The sequence below is a fragment of the Leptonotus elevatus genome, chromosome 4 (genome assembly GCF_054856555.1).
Source record: "Leptonotus elevatus isolate MCC_2025b chromosome 4, RoL_Lele_1.0, whole genome shotgun sequence".
NCBI lineage: Eukaryota > Metazoa > Chordata > Actinopteri > Syngnathiformes > Syngnathidae > Leptonotus > Leptonotus elevatus.
In genome coordinates, this window is record NC_141242.1 from 25960714 (window position 1) to 25973272 (window position 12559).

Sequence of the window (12559 nt, forward strand, 5' to 3'; positions counted from 1 at the left end):
TCTTTTCTTCCTTTGTTACTTTAATTTGTCCTTTGTTCCATACCATCATTGTTTTTGTTCTCTCATTAAATTTTTCCTTCCTTCCAGTTTTCATTCTATACTCCCTCTGTCCCTCAATTTCGTACTGTCCTTATATCCTTCAATAATGAAGTATTGTTGCACTTTACAGAATGTCCTTTAGAAAAGACACTCATCCTATGTATCGAATAATGGATATTACTGAAACCTTTATTGGAAAAAAATGTTTTACAGACAACAGTAAAAATAAGAACAGCTTAATTTGCAAATGTATTTTCAGCAATACATGTCTCCACACCCTCTGCAATTTCATATTGGTCTTCATTTGTCGATAATAGAAATTGGGAAAAGGTTTTGCCACATAAGTTTTCATTAAAAACAAAGGTAAAGAAAATTCATTTAAAATGGTGCATAGATTTTACCCAATGAATGCTGACATTTAATTTAAGAAAGATCTTGATGTTAATTGCAGCTTTGGTGAAGAATCAGGAGAAACACTCCATTTGTTCTGGTACTGTCCATATATAAAGCAATTCTAGGGTAAATGATCACAATTCCTTATGGTCCACATCTATCCAGGTTTCTCCTTATTTTGGAAACATGATTTTGATAAGACTGTCATTTCGCAATTTTATTTGATAAACATTATTATTCTAGCAAAATTTTACATTCATAAGTCTAAATTTATGCGTATATATATATATATATATATATCCCTGAGGAGTTATTTTTTGTCATTGTATGATTGTAAGTGTCTAAAAGTTGTGAACATGTACAATTACGGTAAACTTTTTTATTGTCTTATTCATTTTTTTCTTTTCTTTTTATATTGCTGATTTTTATTTTATTTTATTTTTTTAGCTTTCATATGTTTTAACCTCCCTGGCGTGTTCTGTGTTCGAGTTGTTTATATTGTATTCAATGTTTGCATTCAACCTTCTCCCTTAGTTTGTATATTGTTTATTGTGTGAATAAAGATTTTTTTTTTTTTAAGCACCGCCTTTACCGTAATTGCGACAAAACGGACGCTGTCCGAAATTGACTTGCGTACTTACTAACAGCAGTATGCTTGACGTTGGGGACTGCAGGGAAGTAGAGTGGTCGACATGTTTTTGTGCTGGTGAAAGTCCGTCTGAGGGCGTCGAAAGCAGCTTGTAATTGATGCGCAAGGCGTTTTGGGTTGTTGATGGTGTCCGGGAAATGAAGACGTTAACGTTCGGCTTGACATTTGTTCGACAGTAAGTGCAGCAGCAGCTGCTGCAGCAGCAGCAGCAGCATCTCACATTGAGCACAGACACGTACATGGGCGTACAGTATACGGTGACATGACGTTACGATCCTCGCATAACGTTAGCAATTAATGTACTAAATACACTTGATTGTTGAGTGACGCTGCTGTATATTAGCGCAATAATGACAGTCCTAACTCGATATCGTAGTATCCACTTCCGCCCTAAATAGATCCCTTGCGGTTTACACAGGTGGAAGCACTTAGTTTAAATAACACGTTGCTATAAACAGAATGTATGTCGTCCACTTCAAATCCAAACCTCAGTGTGTTCTTCTGAGAACTTAGTGCCGTTCCTACGGCAACGGCGTAACCTAGTTTGAAGTAACTCGGAACGCGCTGTAGTCCATTTCTACCGACGCTAACACAATGGCCATGGGATGGTAGCTGCAAGTACAGTACTGTAATCTTTTTGTATGAAAAACACCTCTAGGTCATGAATAGTAACAATCACGTGAAACTTGCAGTATGGATTTAACAAAAAAAATGACGGATGATTTTAAAGCATGACCTATATATCCCAATTTAGCATCATTTTTGCTTATAATAGCATTTCCCCCTAATTTCTAGTTCCTGATTGTAAAACAGCCCCAAGATTGTGGCTGATACTGCTATTGGGTGCCATTGTGAGTACCGTTACCTTGAAATAAGGCAGTGTATTGGCCTGAGAATGATCAGTATCACTTGCCCATCCCTACTTAAAAGGTTACAACCTGCCAAGCGACAACAGTTGGAAACTAGCCTGCAGTTATAATCTGCCATATCACATGTACAGTACATTAATATGCACTTTCCCTTAAATGACAAACGTCGAGCAACACTTCTTGTACTGAGATGTTGTCTAAATCTGGTGCAAAATGTAAGGACATTTGTGTTTGAGTAATTCTTTGTTGTAACAAGGCTTTTTTTTTTTTTTAGCAGCAAACCTTCCCTTTGATATGGAGCAATATTTTTAAGGAACATGCGTATGTGGGATGAGCAGCAGAGGTTAGTTTATGGCCAGGTAATAAACTGGCTTTACAATGGTATATGATTTATTGCCAGGAAGCATTGCTGCAACAAGGAGATAATTTATTAAACACAAATGTACTGTACTAGCTCTTTGCTCTCTATTCGTTCCTTGCTGTCTGTGACCTTGAAATGTTTTGTGTCAGTATTTGCAGTTGATTGACAGTGCACCGAAAACAAAAACATATGGAATGTGGCATTTGAGAGTCACTCTATTTACTTGAAATCTGTCTTTCCTACAGTGGAGAAACTCAGTTCAATAAAGAGGGCCTGCTACAAGGTAAGGAATTATAGTTAAAAAAAAAATTAGAGGATGCCATTTTCCCCCCTGTGACTGTATCGTCCTGCGTGTGTCTTGAATGCAGGCCAGGCCATCGACTGTCCGCTGTCCGAGGTGGGACTGCAGCAGGCCGAGGCTGCAGGTCGCTACCTGAAGGATGTCAAGTTCTCCAACCTGTTTGTCAGTGACATGCTGCGAGCCCGACAGGTTGATTGCTTTACATTCACAATATCACTGTCAATGTCATTAAACGAGAAAGCACAAAAGAGCAAAAACATTTCTGACGAACGGACTTATATGTCATGATCATGTTTCCTTTGACTTTATGAATGAATATTTTCCCTGATGATTTGGGGTCAAATTGTAAATTGTATGACTTAGTGGTATTCCACCTAGGAAGTTCAACTGTATCATCCATCCATCCATTTTCGTGGCTGCTTAACAAAAACATTGTTCATGTTACCGGTAAATGTTGTTGTTTGTTTGCAGACTGCCGAGACCATTGTGAAACACAACCGTAGTTGTTCTGGTCTCCAGCTGGTGTGTGACCCTCTCTTGAAGGAGAAAGTCAGTCAAAGCAATGTGCTTTCTCAAGTTTTTTCCCCCCTATTTCTCAATAATCAAATAAACGATGACGTTTTTGTTTTGTTTCCAGAGCTTTGGTACAGCAGAGGGGAAGCCATTGCAGGACATGAAAGACATGGCCAAAGCTGCCGGCCAGTCCTTAGCGCTCTTCACGCCTCCTCACGGAGAGACACAAGAGCAGGTAAGGCTCTTACACGGAAGATCCTAAAAAGAAAAAGAAAAAAAAAGACGACAATACAGAATAATATGATTTCTCATCAACTTCTGAAGCATGACTCATCTTTCCTTCTTATATACACTGTAAAGGTTAAAAATATGGTGGTTTGCAAATATTCTTTGATGCAACCCAAAGTAGGCCAACGTTTAACGTTCAAACAATATTTGATCATAGTTAGGGATGTTTCGATACAACTTTTTTTTTTTCCAACCAATACTCAATTCTTGAGTAGTCACTGATACCAATACCAAGTTCCAATACCAGTGATACTTTTGATGGCTACATAAAATTTCCTCCCAAAAAACAATGACATCATTTTAAAGAAAGACCTATATATTCCAGTATAGCATGTTTCCTTTAATTGTGTGTAATTAATGGCAGTTTTCTAGTTTTCAAATTTTTTATTTCTGGTCCAGCAAGTACCGATACTTTGAAACAAGGCCTGATATCGGTCAATACTAATACCTGGTATCAATACTCGCCCAAATCATCATAATTGTTTGATATTTGAGTTGTGATCCCTTGCGACATGATTTATTTGTGGGTCCTTTGTCAAATATTTTTTAATATGTGGACCAACATACATTGCCTTCCTATTGAGAATTTATTAAGTATCATTCATTGATAATTACTGTTTTGATGGGTTGTAAGTTTTGTAGGAAAAAATACATTTACTCGTTACTGTATTTTTTACTGTATTTGTAGGGTGTGTTTTTTTTAATGCATTTTGTAATTGTATCCGCCTGCATCCTATATCACTATCAGGATATTTGATGAATCCCCTAAAAAGTCATATCGAGAGGAATCTTTCTTCCATCAAAGTTCGGCGAGTTATATTTCTTATATTACTTTTGGCATTTCATATCTTAGGATCATCTTTAACGGTCAATATTTTAATAGTTGATATTATAGCCATCGTCAAGCCACCTAATAGTTCTGCCTATTTCGAGTGAGTTTGAGTTTACCGGAATAGGAATCCAAAACCAATTAAATTGCTTCATAGTTTCAATATTTACAATTGTTATCCTTTTTACAACTTCTGCAGGTTTTTTTTAAAGTAATTGTAACTGCTCATTACACCACTATAGAGGAAATATGAATTACAAACATGAAATCTGTTGCAGCTAAGATGGCAAAACACAAAATTGGAACCCCTGCCAAAAACTGGCCACACGGATGAAATGACAGCTGTGCTCAAAATGTGCCACTAGAGGGCAGTACAAATCAGGACAAAGAGTGAATGCTTGTCCAAGTCTGCCTCGTGCTGTACAGCAAAGAGGGAATTTGCATCCACATGCTTGAATGAAGTGCATGTCTTTACTGTCACCACTGGCTTCTATTTTTGTCGCAGCATGCGTGTTTAAGAGGTTTCTATTTCACAAATGGGTTGCCGCTATTCATCTATTAGTTTGTGGAATTGAATCAGCTCCATCGCAGCATGGGACGAGCACATGATGATGATGATGATGATGATGATGGTGGTGGCCAAAGATAGATTTGAGGATCATAATCAGCTGCTGGCAGCTCCGCCGTTGCGAGTTGTTGCATCATGATTCCAATACACTTGCGCAAACTTCACTTTCAGCATGCCACATCATCTTGAATCTCACCTGGGGGTCTTAAGTATGACACGTGCGTCTCTAACAGATGTTTGACAACTGGTGTTCAACTGTGTTCAGGTGAAACAGCGCGTCGTCAAGTTTTGGCTCAAAATGGTCCAACAAGTCGGGTGCGAACACTGGCCCAGCAGAGCCGATGACGAGTGCTCTTCGGCACCTCGCCAGGAGGCGGATGACGTCCCCGTCCACGTCCTGGTGGTCTCCCACGGCGCCTTCTTGTGCGTGACCATGCGATACCTCGTGGATGATTTGCACTGCCCCGTACCCGAGGGCTGCAGCAGAGCACGCATGTTCTCTTTGAGTCCCAACGCGGGCGCGAGTCGCTTTGTGCTCACCTTGACAAAAGAGGGCGACGCTTTCAAAGTGTCTCGCATTCAGTGCTTGTTTGTCAACAAGGGAGATCATGTACAAACATAGCCAGTGCATGTTGAGATGTGAAAGAAAAGTCATGTGAACACTACAGACTGAAAAGAAAAGCCAAAAAATAAACCATGAAAGTACAAGTACATGTCTTCAATTACCACAAATTATTTTACATTTAATAACTTTAAAGGATGGAAAGAAAATAATCACCATTACTTTCTCTTAGGAAAAGCTTTTTTTCTTTTCATTGTGGCTCAGATTATTCAGTAATGTTGTAAATTTCAGGCAAGTTTTCTCTCATTCACATCCTCCAAACATGACGCACAGAACAGAATTGTCCAAAATGTCTTGAGCTGAACAGTAAAGGCCAACCTGATTGATTTTCTTATTGATCAAGAGTTATTTGATTTCCCAAGTCCATATTATGAACTGCAAATGATCAGCAGCCTGCACCTGTTTGATAGACTTGAGCGTCTTTTGATGATTTGTCCACCTTCAGGTAACCTTTTTGGGTCGGGGTGGCACTCGACCTCTCTGAACCCCCAACGGGTGCTACTCCAGAAATATAACTACGCCATATATATATTGCGGACTGCACTGCAGTGTAGCGTGTTGTGTCTGTTAGCACCCTCTGCTGGTATAAACTTCATATAACAGCTTGTCGGAGATTGCTTACTCAACTAGCTAAAACAATTAAATATTAAACTTAACATCTTCAGTGCCTATTTTCCTTTATATATATTTTTAGACTGCAAGAGAAGATTTAATAAACATTGTGTAGAAAATATGAGTTGGTTTTAAAATAATTTGTAGCTGAGCTTAATGTTTTTTTTGTTTTTACATTATATCTGTTGGAATTCTTTTCTGTGCTTTTTAAAACTGGTGTTGCCTATATTTTAGATTAAAATTTAGGCTATTTAATTTACACATTTATTCAAACAAAAGATAGCTTAATGACATTAAGACTGGAGAAAATAGCAATGATTAAGCCTACATATGTACCATATTTTTAATATAACCAATAATTGCAGATATGAGTCATTTCCTTTATTAGATAACTTTGACATTAATTGGCATTGATTCTTAAAATTTGAAATATCATATCCTCATTACAAATAAACTGGGCACCTGTGATGCCTGAACATCAGTATGCCATGATATACAGTAACACCAGTAACAAAAGTGAAGTTAATGGCACGATAGAGGATATTTCAAACAGAATGTTAGAATCCTCTTTGTATTTTCACCTCAATTTAACATTTCAAAACGTTTTATGCTGGGTCATAGATTTGGACTAAAATATGTCTAAAATTCATGGATTTTATAACACATTATAGAAACAAAATTCATTCATTAAATGAAGGAACCCAAGGATGAGTATGAAAGACATGGCTGACTGAACAACTCATTCATAAAAATATACATTCGTATTGGAATGAGTGAGTAACTGCAAGTGTGAGGAACTGCCAATATACTAACTGTGTGTGCGTGCGTGTGTGTGATCAATATTTTTAATCAATATTAAAAATGGATGTTGATTGTTGATAAAGTGTTTCCAAGTTTTTGGTTTGCGTACGCCCTGTGATAACCTTGGCCACCCCCCTGAATGAAAGTCTAGTGCCGCCACTGAATGAAGGCAGTGTCATCATCACCATCATCATCATTGGGCAACTTGCTCCATAATGACTTGGTGCTTCTGCTGACTAAATTGGAAAATGAGTGACTATTTTTGTTGCCAATTAACAAAGAAAATGACTAATTCCATATTTTCTCTCTCTCTTCGTATGTACAGATAGAATGACATCATGACAATACAGCACAATTAGTTTGGCATGTGGCGGCACCATAATCCTGCATCGTAATAGAAATGTCAGAAAACGTTTTTTTCCCCCACATAAAATCACACATGCAGTCTTGCTTGTTGTTGATCTGTATGTCAAATTCTTAAAATACACTTTAAGCAAAAAAGAAAAAAAGAAAGAGAAAAGTTTTCCAACTTCTTACCACAATAAAACTTCACAGTGTTCTATCAACTCTGCAAGACAAACGTATGAGGTCACCACATGCTTTTCAGTAATAAGGGGTTTTGGACAACTCTAAACTTTGTAGAAGCAATGTGAGGAAGGTTCAAGGCAACCTTGGATGAGTTTGTGCAAGAACTAGACTGGGCCCTCAACCTCAGTATCCCAATACTTTTTGTCAATGGAGAATAATATAATACCGTAAACGTATCCAACCATTTCCTGCTTGACCATTGCTTCTAAGGAACTCCAACTAGAAATAGACACATAAATGCTTAAAAAGTATTTTTTTTTTATTCATCCTAATGAAAACCAAACATGACCTATATAAATAAAAACACTTTTTTAATAAAAAGGAGTCCTCTTCCATAATTCAATAAATAAATACCTTTATCATTAGTATGACTTGGTGTCCGGCACCTGACATGATTGGCTGCTAACACATTGGCCAATTTTGATGAATTAAACATGAAATATTTAAAAAATAAACACGTTTAGAAATAGCCACAATTGCTCACACAGATTATGTACTTCCCATATTGTTACCCTCTTAAAATAATGGCCTATGTCATATTTTGACACACACAAATTTTTTTTTTGCCTTAAACATTTCCTTAGGGCACCTCTGCTAAAACTCACTCCAGCCTTTGTTTAACAGATCACTCATTAAGTTCTACACCTGAAATGAAGTATAATCAACCTTTGGTTCAGGTTATTGGTTATTTTCTGGTGAGGAAAAAAACAGAATAAAGCCATAGGCCATTATTTTAGGAGGGTGACCAGTGACTATATGCAAAACAAACATTGCCACATCTTGCCCAAGGGTTAAAGTTTAATGAACAAAAAAAAAAAGGTGAAAGGACAGCTGTGCATTGAACCAAACCTGCTTCATGACGCCATCCAATGTTTCCAAATCATCATCATTCCAGACTCGATTTGTCAAAAATTGGACCTGTGTTGGAACAGGATGACAGTGGGTTGTGTGATCATAAATTTTAGGAATGCCTATTTCAGTGGTTCTTAACCTGGGTTCAATCGAACCCCAGCGGTTCGGCGGAGGTCAAGACACACACCCGACTCAAATGATTGGTGATGGCTGCAAGTGATCGCACTTCATTGGCTGTAGGGAATTTGGTGCGCTCGGTAGTCGACTTGTGGCTGTTGTGATGGTACGGAATTCTGTCATACTACGTTGAGCAAAAAAAGAAAGTGGTTGGATGAATATGTGCAATAGGATTTCCCATGAATAACGGAAAATATGGTGTTCCACAGGGTTCAATTCTGGGGCCTCTGCTGTTTTCATTATATCTGCTGACCCAGGGTACCATCTTAAGAAAACAGTGGTGGTTGTTTTAAAGTGCTCTATAAATATAGAGTTGAGTTGAGTGATGCGACTCAGCATCAATTCTAGTCTAACACAACTAGCTAGCTAGCAAAACTAGAGGAACGCTTCCTTAAGCTGCATATCTTCACCCTCTTAAGATACTTGCCCAAGTAATTTTTTTGCCTAAATCATATCCTCATGATGCTAATGGTTCAATCTTTTGTGTTTCCTGAAAAATCTGAAAAAAAGACTTGGGTGATTATTTTAAGAATATAGAAATTTAAGAACACAACACTTTCTGAATTGAAGGTGAAGCAAGCCAGATGTGATAAAAAGGCTACTCTCCCTGATCCTTTTGTTCACCAAGTAAACCCTATACATAGGTCTTGAATTTGAAAAATATATATTTGTTTTTCAAAAGAGAAGGGTTCGGTGACTACGAAACTGGTGGTGTTCAGTACCTCCACCAAGGTTAGGAAATAGGGACCCAAATTTTTGCAAAATAACATGTCTTGAAAACAAAGTTCTTAGCATAGCTCATGAGACCTCAATTTGGTGAGCATCAAAGGATTCGTTTTAAAACACACAAAAGAAGGACCAGCCAAGAACGGGCATTTCGTAGGAGTATAGATCAACTTAAACAAGCAGACTCCAGTGTCAACATTAACATCACTTGCTATTTTTCCCGTTTAAAGTGGTGCACTTATTTTTACACTTGTGTTAAAGAAGCATTTAGATGCATGGTGTGCATCTTCGTCATTTGTACGTTTTTCTAATAACAGCAATTCACTTTTCTGCAATGTTAAAAATCTGACTGTAAAATCAGCAAAGGTTTTATGTCGTTATCTTCTAAGGAAAAATTGTTTTCACCATTTTTGACGGCATTTTTTTACCTTTAGACGTTCCAGTTCTTTAACCTTCAAACAGTTGATGAAGTCAGTCTTGTTCCGCTCGGTTGGTTTTGACCGGACTCACTGGTCCGTTTGCATGCAAGACCTTTAAGGGGTCGTCGTCACTGGAGGAGATGGTCTCTTTTGACACAGCTCCCGTCTGGTCCGGTTCCGGCTGGCCATATTCCGAATCTTTGGGGTCCTTGCCGGAATGAGTAGGATGCGACTCGGACCTTAACGGGTCGGACGGGTTCACCTCCTCGCTCCTCCTCTGTCTCCTCACCAAGGGGGCCAGGAAGCACTTGAGCGAGATGGAGGACAGCCTCGATGAGTCCGGGTGAGAGAGGAGAAGCTGATTTCCGGTTGGAGAGTAAAAAACAGCACGCTGGCTTGCTTTGATGAAGCCAATGCGGCTGAAGAGACAGTTGTTCCTGTTCATTTGCCTCTGTTTGGTGAGAAAAGAACAAGAATGTGCTAAACGGTGTTTACCCGAAAGATCGTGGTTCATCATTCTTGCCCCCGCTGTATCGGAGATTTAAACGCAATCATTTTTCATGGTTTTAACAGAGTTGCTTGGGAAGGACGTTGTTTAATTAAAAACTCGTTCGGTGCCAGCCATTTTCAGACCCACATTTACCACGTGAAAAATAGAATAAAATAAAAAAACGTCCCTGGCATTGAATGAGTTTTTTTTTCTTCTTCTTCTTTAAGAGCTCAGTATTGTTCATTCGGAAATTTCATCATCATTGCTCTTTTATTTATTTTTATTTTTTATTTTTATTTTTTGTGTGTGTGTGTGTGTGTGTGTGTGTGTGTGGGTGAGTATGTGTATGTGCGTGCGTGCGTGCGTGTATTTGTTAGCTCACCAGAAAACCTATTAGAAAAAATCTCATACCGTTCGCATTGAATGAGTTTTAATTAAGAAGCAACAAGAAGATGCGGAGAAGCTCCCGATCCCCAGCAACAGCCGTCATTCCCACAAAATAGAGTAAATACATGCTAATTTCTGTCTATGATGTTTGACATTATATGCTTGCTTTAAGTTAGAAGACATTTGTGATACAAAATGATATAGTTTGGTTGAACATTTCGGTGTTTAAATATATAGGGCCCTATTTTGGTGGACGCGCGCACGTAAAAGGAACCACAGCTGTTGCTGAACCACGCACAATTTGGACGTACGCCGCCATTGTCATTGACGTCACAATGCGTTCAGTGCGTAGTGACGTAGAATGGCGGCTGGCTCCCTGCCAGCAATGTCAAACACGAATAAAGAAAGCAAGGTAAGCCTCGTAGCGTTTCTAAAGAAACAACATGCGATCGGGAGTCACCCTCCCCCCGCGCAGTGCTCTCGTCATTCACCAGACGGATTCAACAATTTTTGATCGTCCCTTTAGAAACGCTACGGAGACTTACCTTGCTTTCTTTATTGGCGTTTCACATTGCTCAGCAGAGAGCCAGCCCCCATTTTACGTCACTGCGCACTGAATGTGTTGCGACGTAAATAACAATGGTGGTTTTTACAAAATGTATTGAGCTGGGAATAATTTTTGAAAAAAGTATCTGATAGTTATGATAGTAACAACCAAATAAACTCTATAGAGCAAACTTATCATTACAATCCGGCTTCCTTTTAAAACAGGCCCATCTTCATTTTTATGCTGGGATGAGGCTATCTAGTTTAGCGTGTTTGTGAATTTGGCTTCGCCTTGGAAGTTTTCTATTACATGCCCTGGCCAGGAGCGGACCAGGTACCAGGGACCCCCAAACAGCTGGTACCCCCGCCAACGCCCCTGGCACACCAACACCGTATGAATAGGATTAGGCATGTCCGTCATTTCTCAATGACTGCTTCTCCAATGTGCCGCTTTAGAAGGGACAGAGGGGAGCCACTTCGATTGGCCGGGAACTCAGTTGACTGTGTTCCATACAACAATTGCGCAAAGACAAGGGAAGGCCCCTTTCTACCTGCGCTTGTCTACCACAATGCTACATAAAAATAAAAATAAACACCACCCATGCGCACAGAATGCACGACGCAACACAAAAAAAATAGGACCTATAATGTTAAATAGTCTTTTGTTTTGTGTCAATTTTATAGCCCAAGGGGCATACTTGAAGAAGTTTTTCCCATACATTTCTAATAACAGGAGAGGTCAAACTGTTTTGTTTATTTATTTTTTATAATTTACGGTGTCTATATTGCTGTTTTTCACTTACTGCATGTTGGTCTGGAATGTACCCTTGTGATAAACAGGTTTGACTGTATATAAGTGCCATCATAGTAAAAGTTACTCACAAAGTTGTGCAGCTCCCGCTCAGAGTCCATGCACACATATCGCTTTCTTCTCACGTCAAATAGGGACACACAGTTCTTCCTGCGTGTCCTAACTGGATGAACAACTGCAAGGATTTGAGGCAAAATCCAATCTCAATAAAAGCAAGTATAGGAGAAACGTAAAAAAAACTTGATTCTGAGTATAGTCTACTCCTGCATAAAGTTGCTTCAAGACTACTAAGATCCAAATGCAGCAAAACAAGACTTTGGTTGCAGACTCACCCAGAAAGTGCCCAAGAAAATGTCTCCTCATGGATCCAGCACTCGGCAGCATGTAATGTGTCCTTCTAGCCGCCGGCGTATCTGCCTTTATCCCTGAGCTTTTGAAGCTCACGCTCTGCTGAAGCTGTAGCTCCTCCAAGGTCTTTGACCTGGACTTACAATCCACGGGTGTCGACAGATGGGCGGCAATCAGGAGGAATGGCAAGAAAGCCGCTTGCATGGTCATTTGGGAAAGACGCGCTCTTCTTACTGGAGAGCGCAGAGCGAGCAGCGTGCGTCAGTTAGTGTGCGAGCAGCTCTCTGGAGGAGGAGAAAGTCCAGCCGGCCTATTTAAACACAGGGTCGATGAACCGGCTAACTCATTTATCCAAATGACACAAAGCCTT

At 39.2% G+C, this 12559-nt stretch overlaps 2 protein-coding genes across 6 annotated transcripts; one reads left to right on the top strand and one right to left on the bottom strand.

Annotated features, from left to right (window-relative positions):
- The first annotated feature begins 1073 nt into the window (after positions 1-1073).
- tigara (TP53 induced glycolysis regulatory phosphatase a) lies at positions 1074-6088 on the top strand. Of its 2 annotated transcripts, XM_086073203.1 has the most exons (7): positions 1101-1256; positions 2225-2293; positions 2557-2594; positions 2680-2801; positions 3084-3161; positions 3250-3360; positions 5076-6088. In XM_086073203.1, the coding sequence occupies exons 2-7, from the start codon at positions 2268-2270 to the stop codon at positions 5430-5432; spliced, it is 732 nt and encodes a 243-aa protein (XP_085929329.1). In that variant the 5' UTR covers positions 1101-1256; positions 2225-2267; the 3' UTR covers positions 5433-6088. The 2 variants fall into 2 exon arrangements, with proteins under 2 accessions (XP_085929328.1, XP_085929329.1); XM_086073202.1 differs by lacking the exon at positions 2225-2293 and having other exon boundaries at positions 1074-1256.
- LOC147176375 (uncharacterized) lies at positions 2453-12547 on the bottom strand. 4 transcript variants are annotated; one of them, XM_086073207.1, is made up of 4 exons: positions 12174-12547; positions 11913-12016; positions 9617-10058; positions 2453-3383 (listed from the first exon to the last, which is right to left on the bottom strand). In XM_086073207.1, exons 1-3 carry the CDS (start codon positions 12397-12399, stop codon positions 9660-9662), a joined length of 729 nt encoding a protein of 242 aa, XP_085929333.1. In that variant the 5' UTR covers positions 12400-12547; the 3' UTR covers positions 2453-3383; positions 9617-9659. The 4 variants fall into 4 exon arrangements, with proteins under 4 accessions (XP_085929333.1, XP_085929334.1, XP_085929331.1 ...); XM_086073208.1 differs by lacking the exon at positions 2453-3383 and adding an exon at positions 8219-8351; XM_086073205.1 differs by lacking the exon at positions 2453-3383 and adding an exon at positions 8219-8586.
- Positions 12548-12559: the final 12 nt, after the last annotated feature.

Bases quoted from the DNA above. Each gene is read 5' to 3' on its own strand.
- tigara (XM_086073202.1), top strand. From the start codon at position 1,180: ATGCGCAAGGCGTTTTGGGTTGTTGATGGTGTCCGGGAAATGAAGACG. The intron at 1,257-2,556 runs GTAAGTGCAGCA...TCTTTCCTACAG, and splicing joins GGCTTGACATTTGTTCGACA to TGGAGAAACTCAGTTCAATA. The intron at 3,361-5,075 runs GTAAGGCTCTTA...AACTGTGTTCAG, and splicing joins ACGGAGAGACACAAGAGCAG to GTGAAACAGCGCGTCGTCAA.
- LOC147176375 (XM_086073207.1), bottom strand. From the start codon at position 12,399: ATGACCATGCAAGCGGCTTTCTTGCCATTCCTCCTGATTGCCGCCCAT. The intron at 12,017-12,173 runs GTGAGTCTGCAA...AAATCCTTGCAG, and splicing joins TTTTCTTGGGCACTTTCTGG to TTGTTCATCCAGTTAGGACA. The intron at 10,059-11,912 runs GTGAGTAACTTT...CTCACCAAACAG, and splicing joins AGCGGGAGCTGCACAACTTT to AGGCAAATGAACAGGAACAA.